At 35.5% G+C, this 18,526-nt stretch overlaps 1 protein-coding gene across 4 annotated transcripts in view; it reads left to right on the top strand.

Annotated features, from left to right (window-relative positions):
• Window positions 1-18,526, top strand: part of USP32 (ubiquitin specific peptidase 32) — a 213,956-nt gene that overhangs the window by 131,154 nt on the left and 64,276 nt on the right. For all 4 annotated transcript variants that reach the window (XM_025851484.2, XM_025851483.2, XM_073879501.1 and 1 more), the window contains 6 exons: window positions 2,227-2,358; window positions 3,835-3,942; window positions 5,925-6,040; window positions 6,583-6,645; window positions 10,401-10,484; window positions 16,252-16,313. In XM_025851484.2, coding sequence (XP_025707269.1) covers window positions 2,227-2,358; window positions 3,835-3,942; window positions 5,925-6,040; window positions 6,583-6,645; window positions 10,401-10,484; window positions 16,252-16,313 — 565 coding nt within the window. The remainder of the gene's footprint in view (window positions 1-2,226; window positions 2,359-3,834; window positions 3,943-5,924; window positions 6,041-6,582; window positions 6,646-10,400; window positions 10,485-16,251; window positions 16,314-18,526) is intronic.

The following is an 18,526-nucleotide window of genomic DNA, read 5'->3' as shown; positions in this document are numbered from 1 at the left end:
GAATTTTTCTTACACAGAGTTGTCTAATGAACTTTGGGATTTGTGGAATTACAGTTTTCATCAGATTTGGGAATTTTTCAGCTGTTATTATTTCAAATATTTTCTGCCATCCCTTTATGGGATCCCATGTGTGTTGTGCTGCTTGATACTATCTTATATAGTTCACTAAGATTCTAGTAACTTCACCTTTTTTCTCTCTTATGCTTCCATTTGGATAGCATTTCTTTTGCTTGGTGTTCAGAATCACTTATCTTTCCTCTGTAGGTTTTAATCTGCTATTAAATTTTCCAGTGAATTTTTAAATTTCAGATATTGTATTCTTTAGTAGTTCCAGTTGGTACTTTTTTATAGATTCCATTTCTTTCCTCAGTGTAGTCATGGTTTTCCGTAAATTCTTGAGGTATTTCTAATAGATGTTTTAAGGCCTTGTTTGCTAATTCCATCATCTGTTATTTCTATTAGCTTTTTGTATTGACTAATTTTTATCTTGGTTTTGGATCGCTTTTTCCTGCTTGTTTTCATATTTTTGTGGATGCTAGACATTGTGAATCTTAAGGCTAAGTGGATTCGCCCTTTAAAAGAAGTTTGTTTTCTTTTGATAGGCAGTTAAATTACTTGTGGATCAGCTTGACATTTTGAAGGATTTTTTTAAAAGCTGTGTTGGGGCAGGTCTGGAGTAGTCTTTATTCTGGAGTTAGTTTTTCCCCTTTTTTAAGTGTGACCCTCTGAGTCTATGAATACTCCCAGTGTTTATTCAGTAAGGTATCTCCACTCTGGCTGGTCAAAACTTAGGCATATCCAAGCCCAGCCTCAATGAATTTCACTGTGTGCATACACAGCTTACTCTTCTGCTATTCTGCCAAAACTCAACAAAAGTCCTGTGCGGACTTTTGGAGCTCTTTCTTTGTATAACTCTTTCCTCTCCAGTAATCTGCCCTGTAAATTTCAGCTGTCTTAACCTCCCAGAACTACAGCTTCTCGGTTTAACTTTGTGAAATCTCACTGCTTAGGGTCCTCATACCTTACCAATGTCTGGAAAGTGGCTGCAGGTAAAAAAAACCATGGCAATGGAAGGACTCACCTGCTTGCTTTCTAGATCTTACTTTAGTTCCTTGGGGGGAAAAGCACATATAAAATGTAACTATGGTTGGAGCTTATCTGTAATTTTTTATTGTACCTTCTGTTGAATGAGGAGAGAAAGATATTCATGTTTTCATGATGCTCCTATTACTTACCACATTGTAAATCCTATTCTACCTCATCTGTCATTTATTGACTTTTGTTATTTATAAGATCCTTTTCATATTCTTTTTCATTAATTTAATAAGTATTGACTAGGTAGGTAGTTATTCTATCAACAGGATGAATCAGACATGGATCCTGCTATTAGGATGATTACAGTGTAACCAGGAATGAAATAAGATAAAAACAGAGAGAGAGGCAAACCATAAGAGACTCTTAACTCTAGGGAACAAACTGAGGGTTGCTAGAGGGGAGGTGGGTGGGGGGAATGAGGTAATTGGGTGATGGGCATTAAGGAGGGCACTTGATGTAATGAGCACTGGGTGTTACATGCAACTGATGAATCATTAAATTCTCCCCCTGAAATTAATAATATACTATATGTTAACTAACGTGAATTAAAAAAAAAATCTTTAAATCCAAGATAGAGATGGAAAATTATGAAAAATGAGTATAAGAAAAGTGGTATAGGAACCCAAAAAGAAATATCTCAGTTGTTTATTATTTTACATGTTGGATTTAAGCAAACTACTTAATGGGAAATTGCAAACATTTTTTTTCTGATTTTGAAGCCACTTTTATATTAATTTAAATTTAATTTTCAGGCCGTTTTCTTTATTTTTTAATTTATTTTAGAGCACAGGCGGGGGTGGGGGAGGGGCATATGGAGAGGGAGAGAGAATCTTAATCAGGCTGCACACCCAGTGGGGAGCCCAACTCCAGGCTAGATCTCATGACCCTGAGATCATGATATGAGCCAAAATCAAGAGTCAGACACTTAACCAGCTAAGCCACCCAGGCACCCCAATTTTCATGCCATTTTAGATATAATGTATTTGTCTTTCAGAGTTTTGTTTAGGTAATTGTTTTTAGCAATTGAATTGGAAAATTAAAATATATCCTTGGAAGTTAAATGATCAGATTGAACTAACTGCCTAGAAGAGAAGTCTGAGGTTTTATAATCTTATTTGATTTAACGCTCAGTGGAGGAATCAGACATCATTGATCTGGAGAAACGCTACTGGTTGCTAAAGGCTCAATCCCGGACTGGACGGTTTGACCTAGAGACATTTGGCCCATTGGTTTCACCACCCATTCGTCCATCTCTAAGTGAAGGTAGGAATCATTCTATTTTCTACAAATGTTCTTTGGTAAACACACCTGAAGCCATCTCTTATTTCTAATCAATATATCTTAACTCTAAAAGACCATAATGTTATAAGTTTGCAAGTTTCTTAAAAATAGTATAGTGGAAAAAAACTAAAAGGGGAATTAAGATTGTAGTGTTGAGCTTCCTATTCTACCTATGTAACCTTGCATAAAGGTTAGCTCCCTGCACCTGAATATCCTCAAATATAAAACGAGTTTGACCAAGTTAGTCACTGTATTCCAGTGAAGTATCTCAGCCACTGGTGTAGGGATTAGGGTGGTGGTCACTGCCTGGGTAGAGCTCCAGGTCTCCACACATAACCCCACCTCTTCCTCACCTCAAGCGCCTCCACTTTTTTTCTTCTACATAAGAAGGTTCCACTGCTGTATCCACCCCACCCCACCCCTATACCCCCTGCACCAAAAAAAGATTTAAGAAACTATTGGACTGGACCATCTCTGAGGTCCTTTCTAGCTCTAAACTTTTCATTATTATAACATTTTTTGTTTAATTAGGAATACAGAGAGTAATTATGGGTGATATCATAAAAATATTCAGAATCTGAATATTTGGGTTCTCTTTTTGATTCTGACCTTTTTCGACTTTTCTTTACTTTTGGCCAATCATTTAACCCCTGCTGAGCTTTAGTTTTCTACTGTTTAAGGAATTACATTCTTAAAATGTACAGTCTGTGTTCTTCAGATTCCTGGGCTACTTCAGAAGTACTTATTGGAAGAGCCAGAACAGATAGGGCTCTAGACTTTTCCACTTACTTCAACAGTGCAATTGAGATTTTACCTTTTTAGAATTGAATATTGAGAAATCATTTTATTTGAAAACAAAATTATTCCATTTGTATTTTACAAAAAGTTTAAAAACCACAGGATTATATTCTTTCTGATTTTAAATATTTATTTATAAAACATGAACTATGACAAAGAAGACTACAGTACAGAGAATATCTTTTGTTTGTAATATGGTGTTTTTTTTCTTTGCTTAATGAAAGCTTTATGGGAGCTTACATAGCATGTTATATCTTTGAGCATACATCAGCTTTTCTCCTTCATTTTTCCTTTTTCTTCTTAATCATTCTAAGTAAGGATAATTGTAATTGCTGATTTTTTTCAGTTTTTAATTTTTTAAATTGATTTTAATTTTTTACATACTATTGTCATCTTTAGCTGTTACAACTGATAGAAGATAGAGACAAACAGGAAAATATAACTGAACACTAAACGACTGTAATGTATTTTCTGCTAGGATCTTAAGTTTTAGTTATACCAGGAGAAAAATGCTTCCTGAGACAGTGGGAATTACTGATAAGCTTTTTTTTTTTTTAATTTGGCCAGTTTATGGGTGTCATGCTCCTTTCATAAACATGATAGTATTAACATTAGGAGGCTTGTTGGCTGTGATTTATGGTGTCTTTTCCTATTTCACAGGTTTGTTCAATGCTTTTGATGAAAATCGTGACAATCATATAGATTTTAAGGAGATATCTTGTGGGTTATCAGCCTGTTGCAGGGGACCCCTGGCTGAAAGACAAAAATGTAAGTGTGTTAAACATTTAATTTAAACAATTAAAAATTTGCAAACTGTATATACAGAGAAAAAATTAGCATTCATCCATGTAAAATCATCTGTGTATTAAGGCTTGAATTTTTATCACGTTGTCAGGTTGGCAAATACCAGTCTCATGTTGAGGTTTTACTGAAGTCAGTCTAAGGATTCAATCTTCTCTTCTTTTTTACTGTGGAGTAGTTTGGGATCTTTGTGATTAATAATGGAATTGATTTTCCTGATGAATTTGCAGTTCATGATAAGTGAACTACATCAGTCACAATATATTTGACAGTAAGCATTTAGAAAACATTTTCTGGTAGTCCATAGAGAATTTTGTGTCTTGCATAATTTAAAGTACAACTCATTTTCTGTCACTTGTATACATTAATATTTTATTAGTAAGATGAAATCTATGATCAAAACACAACTTTATTAAATACTAAAATGGTCTTTTTAACCTAGCTAAAATGTTATAGCATAATTTACAAGCATAAGTTACATTACATTATTAAATCTTAACCATATTTGAGAAAATGCAACAAATTGGAACCTAATTCTATTGTATTTACTAGGGTCATCATTTCTGTGTCTTTCTAAAATACAGCTTCACAAATGTCACTTATTTTGGGTGTGCTATTTGATATTTTGATCTTCTTTAGTAATATTTACTGTGATGCACTCAATTGATTTAATAGCATAATTATTATGGCAGCATATTGAAATAGATAATTATTTAATCTTAAAATTCAGGATTCTTCCCTGATGATATGCCATTACTACAGTCTGGCTTTATAGTAGATTACATGTTCCCATTAAAGTTCTAATTTTAAATAAGGAGGCTGAAATCTTTGCTTCTCACATGAGGTTAATTATCACCTTATATTTGTTTTTAATTTCCTTTCTGCTGATGGACTAACAGAAGTTAGCAAACTGTCGTGATTTGTTTGGAGTTAATTAGGAAAGTGCTGCTATTTCTTTTCTTTTTTTTTTTGAAGATTTTATTTATTTATTTGGGAGAGTGTATGTGCAGGAATTAGGGGAGGGGTAGAGGGAGAAGCAGACTTCTTGCTGAGTAGAGAAGCAGACTTATTGCTGAGCAGGGCTCAATCCCAGGACCCTGAGATCATGACCTGAGCCAAAGTCAGACACCTAAACCGACTGAGCCACCCAGGCACCCCACTGCTGATATTTCTAATTCTTAGCATGTTGTATATAACTTCATTGAAGAGTTGAAATTGTTCTTTGGCAAAAAATTGAGTGTGCATTAATTATATTAGAGAGGCAGAGTGGAAGCAGACCATCTTTATAACACCTTGTTATTGATTCTTTTTTCTTTTTTAAATTTGAGAGAGAGTGAGCAATTGTGAGAGTGAGCAGGGATGGGGAGGGCCAGCAAGAGAGGGAGAGAGAGAATCTCAAGCAGACTCCCCACTGAGCATGGAGCCCAAAGTGGGGCTTGATATCATGACCCTTAGTTCATGACCTGAGCCAAAACCAAGAGTCAGACGCTTAACCGACTGAGCCACCCAGGTGCCCCACCTTATTATTGATTCTTAATATAAATGGAATATTTTCAACATTATAAAAATCAATTCTGCAATGATCAGTTTTAAATATTAGAAATTAAAGGCTTGGATTACCTCCTCAAAACTCTGAGGTATTATAATATTTATTGTATGGTAACTTAATCCTTTTTTATTAGTTTGCAAGGAATTTAGCTCTAGATTTGGGGAAAGGATAGGACTCTGTAACCCAGGTAGTGATTCAGAGAGAGATATATGAAGTATGCAGAAATCCTACTAGTGCAGAGGACTTTAAAGACGTATTATAGTCTGCTCCAGATGAGAACTTAATCCAGAATATACTTGCTTGAGAAACTAAGTGATTTTAGTAGGGCAACTTCTAGTGAAAGTCATTGTACTTCAGAATAGAAAAGTAATTTCCCTCCATAAGAGTTTCTTTTCTTTAGTTTGCTTCAAGGTGTTTGATGTTGACCGTGATGGAGTTCTCTCCAGGGTTGAACTGAGAGACATGGTGGTTGCACTTTTAGAGGTGTGGAAGGACAACCGCACAGATGATATCCCGGTAAGTTCTGATTTTATACATATTGTTGCATGTAAACTTCCAATAAGAAAATAGAGTGGAGGATTTAAAAAGAGAGGCCACTACTCCACATATTCATAGCTGAAGGTACAAAATTGGGAAGAGAATGTGCCTTAGAAAATTTAATAAACTGAACTTACTGTGTAAAGTAAGAATGAAACTGCAGGAGAATTCTCTTAATTATTTCAAAGCAAATCTATTTATTAAGGTAATTTTAAAAAAGTACTTGACTGATAATTACTAGAGTGGAGGGATGTGGGAGGATGGGTTAAACAGGTGATGGGAATTAGGGAGGGCACTTGTGATGAGCAGTGGGTGATGTATGGAATTATTGAACCACTATATTGTATACCTGAAACCAATATAACATGTATAACGCTGTAAAAATATAAAATAATATTAAAAAAATTTTTAATAAAAAATTCTTTAAATACTTGACCAAAATACAGTATACTTTAGCCATTGAATAATAAAAATGGTAACTACTCTTTTCTAATTATTCCTTTGGATCTCTTTTTTTAAAGGAGTTACATACGGATCTATCTGACATTGTAGAAGGCATATTAAATGCACATGACACCACAAAGGTGAGTCTAGCTAGGACTAAAAATGAATTATATTCTTTTCTAAAAATACCATGGTGGGGCACCTGGGTGGCTCAGTCGTTAAGCGTCTGCCTTCGGCTCAGGTCGTGATCCTGGGGTCCTGGGGTCCTGGGATCGAGCCCTGCATCGGGCTCCCTGCTCTGCGGGAAGCCTGCTTCTCCCTCTTCTACTCCCCCTGCTTGTGTTCCCTCTCTCACTGTGTCTCTCTCTGTCAAATAAATAAATAAAATCTTTTAAAAAATAAATAATAAAACTACCATGGTACTCTGAATTAGGATATATAGCTTATATACATATTTGAATCTCTCCAGCATCATCTCCTCCAAGTGCTTATTTGGACTTACAGTTATAGTACCTCCAAGTTGTCTCTAAAGATAGCCCATTCCATCTTTTTTTTTTTTTTAAGATTTTATTTATTTATTTGAGAGAGAGAGAGTGTGTGTGCACAAGAGAAAGAGTATAAGCAGGGGTGGGCGGAAGGGCAGTGGGGCTTGATCCCAGGACGCCGAGATAGTGACCTGAGCTGAAGGCAGATGCTTAACTGACTGTGCCACCCAGGCACCCAGCCCATTCCATCTTTAAACAACTCCATTAAGTGTTTATATATACATTTATATTATATAAGCTAGGTATTTTATAAAAATTAAGTAGACATAGCCCTTATCATCTATGGTTTATAATATTTATTTTTCCCATTTTAATAAGTTATGGTAGGGCTAACCTTATATTGAGCAAAAGAAGTCACACAATAAAGAATATTTACTGTATGTTTCCATGTATATGAAACTCAAAACAGAGGCAAAACTAACAAATGGTGATAGGTATTAGAATAGTTATTTGGGGGATGGGTGGATTAATTGGGAAGGACCATAAGATATCTGGGATGATGGAAATGATTTTTTTTTTTTAAGATTTTGTTTGTTTATTTGAGAGAAAGAGAGTGCACAAGCAGGGGGAGGGGCAGGGGGATAAGCAAACTCCCTGCTGAGCCAGGAGCCCAACATGGGGAGCTCAACATGGGGAGCCCCACGTGGGGCTTGATCCCAGGACCCTGAGATCATGACCTGAGCCGAAGTCAGATGCTTAACCAACTGAGCCACCCAGGCGCTCTGATGGAAATGATTTTTTATCTGAATCTGGGGGTAATGCATACATTCCTGAATTATTTTTTTCAATAGTATTGGTAAAGCTCTCCCCTGAATTATTTAATGGCAACCAAATTAATCATGTAATACCAGGAATAAGCATATACTTTACAAAGAGTAAATTCTTGATTTTTTTTTTTAGTTAGACATTTATTAATAAGGATATTATTATAGATTTATTCCTATGGCTTATATTACTGTAATGTCTTTGTGACCCTGTGTGAAATTGAAAATAAAGCACATATGTGAGGCACATTTGAGTTATTTTGAGCCTTTCCATTCAAACATTGATATGTACCAAGTACCAGATTGGTTAGAGATAGTCCGTAGTGGTATTACAGAGGTTTAGAAAAAATAAGTGACATCAGGTTTTTTTTTTTCTTTCTTCAGTCACAATTCCAGAAGGAATCATTATAGTCTTATTAACTGATGCTCAATAGAAACAAATAATAGAAGTGAGTCTTACAGGGCTTGAGCTTGTTTGGCAATACAGCCTTCTCCCTCCTTTGCTTCTCTCTTCCAAAAAACTAAGGTATCCACTTCTCTTTGATATGCATAGAAACCTGGAAAAATTTCTGTTAGAAAATCCCTGATATAGAGGTACCATTTCTAATACCCTTTTTCTGAGCGGTAAACATGTAGGTATTATTACTGTCTATTTTATGTAAGATGTAATTTCTTCTTCTGGCTCTACTGTGAACATTAACAAGAAGATAATTAGGGACGTCTGGGTGGCTAAGTTGGTTGAGCGTAAGTAGGTTGACCTACCTTCCTCTCAGGTCATGAGCCTGGGGTCCTGGGATCGAGCCCTGCACTGGGCTTCCTGCTTGGCAGGGGAGTCTGTTTCTCTCTCTCCCTTCCCCCACTCGTGCCCTCTCTTACTCTCACTCACTCTCTCTCTCAAATAAATAAATAAATAAATAATTTTAAAAAGATTTTATTTATTTATTTGACAGAGAGAGTTACAGCGAGAGAGGGAACACAAGCAGGGGGAGTGGCAGAGGGAGAAGCAGGCTTCCCGCGGAGCAGGGAGCCCGATGCGGTGCTCAATCCCAGGACCCTGGGATCAAGACCTGAGTCGAAGGCAGATGCTTAATGACTGAGCCACCCAGGCACCCCAATAAATAAAGTCTTTAAAAAAAAAGAAAAAAAACAAGAAGCTAATAATGGTAACAGTTTAGAATAAAACTTGGACCTTTCAGCCAAACCTATTAACCATTATCACTGGAGACAGATTATGTCAATATTACACTTTTTTTGGTACTTCTGGATTTAGTATTAACATACTAAGAAGAAGCTGTATTATGAAAACTAATAATTATAATCACAGTACTTTAAAATCTTTTTGTATCATATACGGTTATCATATAGTGAAAAGAGAACATATCAATATCATTAATAAAAGCAAAAAACATTACTGTTCATCTAGAATTGAACACATGCAGTAAAGTTATAGCTTTACTATAATTTTAGTAAATTATAGTTATAGTTATATGAACTATATGGTTATAGTTCTGCTGAACAAGAAAAAAACATGTTGCCTCTATATGCATATGTAATTTTTTGTATATGTTGACACCACAAAAATGTTGCTTTACTCAACTTGTAATTTGTTAAATTGTTTTTTGGGGAAAATTAATATAATTATTTATTCATTTTTGATATATCAAAAATTTGTTATCAAGTTCCTTTAAATGTCTAATTAGTCTGATAATATTGTCAGATATTTCTAAGAGGGTCTTAGAAAATTGTTAGAATTGGGACTCCTGTGTGGCTCAGTTGGTTGAGTGTCTGCCTTCCTCTCAAATCATGATCCTGAGGTCCTGGAAGAGCCCCACATTGGGCTCCCTGCTCAGCAGGGAGCCTGCTTCTGCCTCTCCCACTGCCCCTTCCCCTGCTCATGTTCTCTTGGGTCATTTTCTCTCTCTCAAATGAATAAATAAAATCTTTAAAAAAAAGAAAGAAAAGAAAATTGTTAGAATAAAGCGCATAATCCAGAGAGTCTGCTTTTTGCTTTCACAATTTGTAAATATTCCACTTTCCCTATTCAGAGCCTTTTGCGGTTTTCCATAGATAACCCTTGAAGCAGGAGATAATGTGAGTTATTTCCCAGATCTATTTGGAGGAATGAAGATTGTTGACAATAAATTGTCCTTATTACCACTGACTGCTTTGACAGAGTTTTGTTACTTTTAAACATCCTAGCTGGTCTAAGTTTTCAGATGAACACACAGCATCTACTTTAAATTTTTGGTTTGCTTTCAGAAAAATTACTGATATAAGTTTAATAAACCAGATTTTATTCAAATGCTATAAAAATGAGGGCATTCTTGGGGTGCCTAGATGGCTTAGTCAGTTGGGCGTCTGCCTTCAGCTCAAGTCATGATCCCTGGGATTGAGCCCTATGTTGAGCCCCTTGTCGGGCTCCCTGCTCAGCAGGGAGTCTACTTCTCCATCTCCCTCTGCTCCTCCTCCCTGCTTATGCGTCCCCTCCTCTCTCTCTCTCAAATAAATTAAAAAAAAAAAAAACAGTCTTTAAAAATGAGGACATTTCTTAACATGAAATCTTCTAAAATATTCTTTCTCTTTCAGATGGGCCATCTTACTCTAGAAGACTATCAGATCTGGAGTGTGAAAAATGTTCTTGCCAATGAATTTTTGAATCTGCTTTTCCAGGTATGTTTAAGGTAAATGACAGGTACAGAGAATAGTAGTTCTATGTCTGTTTCATTGTGTAGTGGTTATTACAACTCAGCTACAAAACCACCTATTATAAAAAGAACTACATTATCCTGTATACACCTGAAAGATGGTAAGATAGAGTATGAGAGCCCTGAGGCATCTCAAAATCATGACATGAGAGATGAGGAAGTAGAATAGAGGTGATTATGTTTTATTTATCTTATAACTCATGGTAGACCAGCATGTTAAATACATAGAGAATAATTTTAGATTGCAAAAGCCATCATAATTTCCTATTTTTCTTCACTGTTGTCTTTTTTAAAGGCCCTTCCTAACAACTCAGTCAGTGTGAACAGAAAGATGGATCATAAGTAGGCAGCTGTAAAATTTTCAATGTACACAGTCTCTCCAGTTAGATTATTTTGGCTGCAAGGCTGTTTCTAAATTTTTAAAAAAATTCTTTAGAAGAACCAAGAAAGATTGAAGAAGGAGGAGAGAAAAAGTGCAAAATGCCAGGAATGAACATTAAGTCATAAGGCTTGCCAGATTTCAACTATTTTCATTAGAGTAGTTCTCTTGCTCCAGCTTAAAAAAGTAATTTATGATTTCCCATTTTTTATAATTCTTCATAAATAGTAGTGGTTGATTTAGTAGTGGTATTTTAGATTCTTTTTTTATTTTCCTTCCCTTGTAAAAACACCCCTGTGAAGGTCAGTAAAGTTTGGTATTTTTGTATCTATCGTGCTCTTCCATTTTTTTTCTTTAAATTTTTTATTTTTGTGTTAATCACCATACATTACATCATTAGTTTTTGATGTAGTGTTCCATGATTCATTGTTTGTGCATAACACCCAGTGCTCCATGCTGGTGTTATGCTGAATGAAATAAGTCTATCAGAGAAAGACATGTATCATATGACCTCACGGATATGAGGAATTCTTAATCTCAGGAAACAAACGGAGGGTTGCTGTAGTAGGGGTGGGGTGGGAGGGATGGGGTGGCTGGGTGATGCTCTTCCATTTTAAAAAAAAAGAAAAACTCGTCTGTGTATGGCTATGTTGGAATAAATGGAAATTGGCCTCTTCCTAATAGCTAATGACTAATGACTATGGATATAAAACATATACAGTCTAAAAAGCCTGTAATATCAATTTACATCAAGCAGTTGCTCCACTATCAGTTATAATTTTCATCAGGATTTAAGTTGATGGCTTTATAAAATATAAACAAATACAAAAATTGTATAAATCACTATTCTAAACAGAAATGACTTGCTTGGTAAATTGATCAACTATTTTTATCTCATTTAAAATAATATCCTCATTACTTTATCTCATAATTATATAAACATTTAGATTACTTAGGCTTATGTCTGTGTCATCTTGTAGCTCTCACATAGCATAGCGTTTTGATTTTTTTTGTATTGCCTTTTCTGTTTTCTTATTTTTTTTCTCATTCTTATCAAGGACTTGGAGTGGCACTGTTTTTCTATGACTTATTTATAAATAAGCATATGCTTGAGATTTACTTTTGTGTGTGTGTGTTTCTAACATACTATGAAGAGCTGGAATAGTTTTCATTGAATACCTGTCACCTACATTTTAACATACATTTTACTACATTCACTTTATTTCATATACAATATGCTTTTAAGTAAGAGACTGTTATGCTAAGTTGTTTTATTTTCTATGTATCTTAAAATTGGTAGAGTTAGTTGGTAAGTCTAGCAATAAAAGCTTGAATTACGCTCTTATTTGCCAAGATCCCTCTTGACTGAGTGTTTTGGCTATTTAAGTGTAACATACATAAGTGTCAATAGAATTAGAAAACCATCCCTGTAGTAGTATCTTTATTTTCAATCTTTTTTGTAAACTCAGTGCCCAATATTTTGCAGAGGAAGCATGCTAAACATAACCAGGGTCTTGTTTCTTGTGCATTTGTCAAAAAGTGTCAAGTTTTAAAAAGCGTGGTAGGCAGAAAAATGCACACCACCTCCAACACCAGTTATCCATGCCCTAATCCCTGGAACCTGTGCATATGTAATCTTACATGGCAAAAGGGACTTTGCAGATGTATCAGGTTAAAGACTCTGAGACAGGGAGATTAGCCTAGCAGATGGGCCTATCTAATCACATGAGTCCTTAAAAGTAGAGCACCTTTTCCAGCTGTGGTCAGAAAGAGGGAGGGAGGTAAAGGAGGAGAGGGAGAGAAATGACATTGGAAGAAGGGTTAGAGATGCTGGCTTTGAGGTAAAGGAAGGGGCTGTGAGCAAAGTAATGTGGATGAACTCTGGAAGCTGGAAAAGGCAAGGAAATGTATTCTTTTTTTTTTTATTCTTTTTTATTTTTTTAAGATTACTTATTTATTTGACAGAGACAACGAGAGAGGGAACACAGGCAGGGGCAGTGGGAAACGGAGAAGCAGGCTTCCCGGCCGAGCAGGGAGCCCAATACGGGGCTCGATCCCAGGACCCTGGGATCATGACCTGAGCCTAAGGCAGCCACTTAACAACTGAAACCCCCAGGCCCCTGTACTCTTTTTTTAACCTCCAGAAAGGAATGCAGCTCTGCTGACACCTTGATTTTTTTTTTTAAGATTTTATTTATTTATTCATGAGAGACAGAGAGAAAGAGGCAGAGGGAGAACCAGCCTCCCTGCGCCTGATACAGGACTCAACCCCAGGACCCTGGGATCATGACCTGAGCCGAAGGCAGATGCTTAACCTACTGAGCCACCTAGGTGCCCCGACACCTTGATTTTTTAACCTGGCGAGGTCCATGTCTGACTTTTGACCTACAGAACTGTAAGATAATAAATTTGTGTTGTTTTAAGATGCTGAATTTGTGATAATTTATTACAGACGCAATAAAAAACCAATGCAGAGGAAGATAATCCACATTTATGGGTCTTAAGGCTCAACATCTTAAAGGTGTCAGATCCCTTTAAATTGGTTTGTAGATTTGGTATGCTAGCAATCAAAATCCCAGAAAGTTTAATGTCATTGTTTTTGTGGAACTTAAGCTGATTCTAAGTACATAAAGAAGTAGAAAGGGCCAAAAATAGGATAATGTAAAGAACAGTGTTAGAGGACTGATGTCACCGGATATTACGACTTCCTGTAAAACAACAGTATTAAGACAATATGATATTTGTGTGTGTGAAGGTAGACATAGACCAGTGAAACAATACTGAGAGTTTATTTAAACAGACCTACATGTATGTGATCACTTGATTTATAACCAAGAAGACATTGCATTGCAGATGGGAGGGGGTGATCTTGTCAATAAATGGTGTACTGGGTCAATTGGTATCTCTATGGGGAAAAATGCATCATTATTCCTACCTCATGCCATAGATGAAAATTAATCCCAAGTAGGATTATAAGTCTAAAAAGTTTGAAAGGTAAAAATAAAGCATTTAGAAAATAATGTACAAGAATATTTTAATGGCTTTGAGGTGGAAAAGAGTTCTTTAAAAGGACACAGAAAGCATTAACCACCAAGGAAAAGTTTTTAAGTTGGACTTCAGTAAAATTAAGAGGTTTTTTATTTTTGTTTTTTAATTGGGAGATACCATTAAAAAAATGAAAAGATAAGTAGTGCAGTGGGAGAAGTTGTTTGTGATACCTATATCCAACAAGATGGGTGTCTAGGGCATACAGAGCATAAAAATCAATGAGAAAAAGGTAAAACTTTAGTATAAAAATGTGTAAAGAAAACTTGAAGAGATGCTTTACCAAAGAGAATATCCAAGTAGTTAATGAATGTTATGAAAAGGGGCTCCTTAGTCATCATAGAAATACTATTAAAACCACATATGAAATAGTAGTAGACATGCCCCAGAATAGTTTTTAAGTGATATGGAGTATTGGTGAGGATAACAAGAACCTGGAACTCTCATACATTGCCAGTAGGTATATAAATTATTACAAATACTTTGGGAATTGGGGCACCTGGGTGGCTCAGTCACTTAAGTGTCTGACTTCAGCTCAGGTCATGATCCCGGGGTCCTGGGATTGAGCTCCGTGTCGGGCTCCCTGCACAGTGGGGAGTGCCACTCCCCCTGTTTGTGTTCTCTCACTCTTCTCTGATAAATAAAGAAATAAGATCTTTAAAAAAATAAACAAATAATTTGGAAATTGCTTGGCAGTATTTTCAAAAGTTGAATGTACACTTACTCCATGACTCATAAAGTCTACCCTGTATGTAAGCCCTACAGAAACATGTATATCTGAGCACCATAAGACATACAGGTAAGTTCTTATAACTTGTTATAGCCCAAAGCAGAAAATGACCCAAATACTTATCAACAATAAATACATAAACAATAAGTAAATTGTAACATGTGCATAGAGTGGTATATTGTAATGCAATGAAAATAAGTATAATAGTGCCATACACAAAAACATGGATGAATCTTATATAATCTTGAGTTGAAAATACTAGACCAAAAAATTCAAAAGCAGACAAAACCTATTCTATGGTGACAGAATTGAGGATCATGGTTACATCAAAGAGGCTCAGTGATGTGTGAGAAGGAACCCATAGTGGGACTTTGGATGAGATAGCAGTGTTCTATTTCTTGACTTACCCAGGATTTCCATTTTCTGTAAGTTTGCTTAGAAAAATAGGTTTTGAGGCATCTGTGTGGCTCAGTCGGTTAAGCATCCAACTCTTGATTTTGGCTCAGGTCAGATGAGGTAGTCAGATCAAGCCCTGCATCAGGCTCAGTGGGGAGTCTGCTTGAAGAATCTCTCCCTCTGATTCCCCCCAGGCCCCTCAAATAAATAAATCTTTAAAAAAGAAAAATAGGTTTCAAAAGCTCAAGTATTTGTTAATATGAGAATGGATGAAACAAACAGTGGTATGTTCAAACAGTGGAATACTACTCAGCAGTAAAAATGAACTGCTGAGTCTCAAAAACCCAATTTGTGGATTTTGTTGTTATGTAAATGTTACCTCAAAAGGTAAACAAAACTGTAAACAGATATTGAACTCTGATTAATGTTGGCCATGCTGATGTATTTATAAAAAGCTGTACTAATGTCTGTAATTTACTTTGAAATGCATCCAAAAATTAAGATGGGTTGATGGATGAATTAAGGGATAGATAGATGCAAGTATAATAAAATGTTAATGTTAGAATCTAGGTAATGGGTATAATGTGTTCAATGTAAAATTCTTTCAACTTTTCTGTATTTTTGAAATTTTTCATGAGAAAATGTTGAAAAAAATTACATCTTTTGTGATGATATTTAGAGAAGGCAAATAAGGAGGAAATGAGTCTTAAAAAGCATATTTAACATTAGTGGCAATAATTTTTCTCTTTGAACTATTTAAAGTGCCACCCATATCTTTTGTCTCCTATAGCCTCTTCATCTCCCCTCCACCTTCCTCCCCAAGTGCCGTGATATGCTCTTCAGATTTCAGGAATGAAAATAATATTCTCTGCATGGTTCTTTTCTTTCTTCTTTCTCTGTCTCTCTGTCTCTCTCGCCCTCCCTCCCTCCTTTCCTTTCCTATCTCACACAGAGATTTGGAAGTTGGCCTCTATTGAAATGGTTTGTTTAAAATAAAAACAAACAGCTAAAGTTTAAAGTTCAAAGTTGTTCAAGTGAATCATTGATAACTCATCAGTTGAAAGCTGTTGCTAATTCAGATTCCCATCTACAAAGTGGAACTCATGCAGAGAATGTGAAATATTATACAGTCCAGTCTTTGGCACCAGTCAATGAAGTTTGATTTACCACTTTTTTCTCTAGGTATGTCACATAGTTCTGGGGTTAAGACCAGCCACTCCAGAAGAGGAAGGACAAATTATTAGGTAAGTTTATAGTTTCAATCTGTGTATTTTTCATTATATGTCTATATAGTTGAAATTTCTGACACCTGAAATATATTGTTAATAAGTAACAGCATGTCCCATTTTAATACAGTCATTACAGTGACACTTTGTTTCTCCAAATTAATTTCATGTTGAAATATTTTTGTTAATTTCCTAACCAAGGGATTGGATTAATTCAGAAATCAGATTCTCATTAGCATTAAAATTGCATTGAGTACTGAATTATTATTTTTTGAAATAAGACATTTTATACAAAAGATAAAAGGTAGCAATTTTTCCTTACTACAAAACAATTCATGTTTGATTATAAAGTAGAGCTAAACAAAAAGAAGCAAAAAAATGCCCATCACCTCTTTATTTACAGGTAATTGCTGTTGACATTTTTTCCAGCATTATTGAGGTATAATTGACATCTAATATTGTAAGATATTTAAAGCGTACAGGGTGATTTGATATATGTATCCATTGTGAAAGGATTCCCTTCATCGAATTAACACATCCATCACTAGCCCCTCACATACTTTTTAGTGTAAGTGAGAATATTTAAGTTCCACTCTTCAGTTATACACTATAGTGTTAATCAACTGTAGTCACCATGTTGTACATTACATCTGCAGACTTGATTCATCTTATCACAAAAGTTTGTACCCTTTTTTATCAGCCTTTCTCTATTTCCCCCAACCCCCAACAACCACTTTTCTACTCTCTGTTTCTGAATTCGACTTTTTTATGATTCTACATATAAGTGCTATACCTTGCAGTATTTGTCTGTCTTTGGCTTATTTCACTTCGTATAATTCCTTTCATCCTCATTCCTGTTGCTGTAAGTGACAGGATTTCCTTCTTAAGACTAGATAATAGTCCATTGTATATATATGTACCACATTTTGTTTATCCATTCATTCATTGTTGGACACTTAGGTTGTTTCCATACCTTGACTTTTGTGAATAATGCTTCAAAGAATATGGAAGTAAAGCTGTCATCTTCCAGATGATTTTGCTTCCTTTGGTTATATACCCAGAAGTGGGATTGCTGGGTTATATGGTAGTTCTTTCTTAAAATCTCATGTAAAGCCTTTTTCTTACAGTGGCTATTCCAGCTTACAGTCCCACCAGCAGTGTACAAGGGGTCCTTTTTCTCTCCATCTTTGCCAGTGTATATTATCTCTTGTGTTTTTGATAATAACCATCCTGACAGGTGTGAGGTCGTACCTCATTGTGTTTTGATTTGTATTTCCCTGATGATTAGTGATGTTAAATATCTTTTCATGTAGCTGTTGGCCATTTGTATGTCTTTTTTTAGAAAAATGTCTATTTAGGTTCTTTGTTATTTTTATTATTATTATTATTATTATTAATTTTACTATTAAGTGATACGAATTTCTTTTTTTTTGGATATAATCCCTTACCAGATTTGTGGTTTGCAAATATTTCCTCCCATCCCATAGATTGACTTCATTTTGTTGATGGTTGCACTATTGACATTTTTATATACGTATACCCATATGTTTATGCCTTTGTTGGAATTTGTAATTTTTTTTAAATGAGAATACTTCAAAATATTGTTTTATTTTGGGCCTCCATTTTCACTGCAGATCATATCAAATGATACTTTTACATATCAGTAAAGCCTCTTATAATTTAAATGATTAATAGGCCCTTTTCATCCCCTATTTTTAATCTCTATTTTTCTTAGTATAATTTAGTAATAAAGTCTATATGCCTTTGGTTAGATGTGTATTTAGGCAAAATTACTTGTGATGAAATATCTTGGTTAATAGGCTTGCACGTTTTTATGGCTGTGATTCAATTTTTAGTACATCAACTATCCTTCATTGTTTGAGTGTTATACCATTATACTCTACATTTGTGTAGAAAGTTTCAGAAACAGGACAGAATCTCTAATAAACTTCGCTTTTAAAAATAAATTCAATACATAGTTTGTTACTTATTCTTAAAAGTAGTGTGTATACAAATTTTTCAGTAGTTTTTTTTGGTGTAGGATTGCTTGATAAAAGAGTTTACCGAAACAGGGGCGCCTGGGGGACTCAGTCGTTAAGCGACTGCCTTCGGCTCAGGTCATGGTCCCAGGGTCCTGGGATCGAGCCCCGCGTCGGGCTCCCTGCTCGGCGGGGAGCCTGCTTCTCCCCCTGCCTCTCTCTCTCTCTCTCTCTCTCTCTCTCTCTCTCTCT

The sequence above is a fragment of the Callorhinus ursinus genome, unplaced genomic scaffold (assembly GCF_003265705.2).
Source record: "Callorhinus ursinus isolate GAN/ISIS: 27379988/994484 unplaced genomic scaffold, GSC_fseal_2.0 scaffold34, whole genome shotgun sequence".
In the NCBI taxonomy this organism is placed as follows: Eukaryota; Metazoa; Chordata; class Mammalia; order Carnivora; family Otariidae; genus Callorhinus; species Callorhinus ursinus.
Note: the sequence above shows the minus strand (reverse complement) of the source record. Positions and strands in the feature narration are given on the sequence as shown.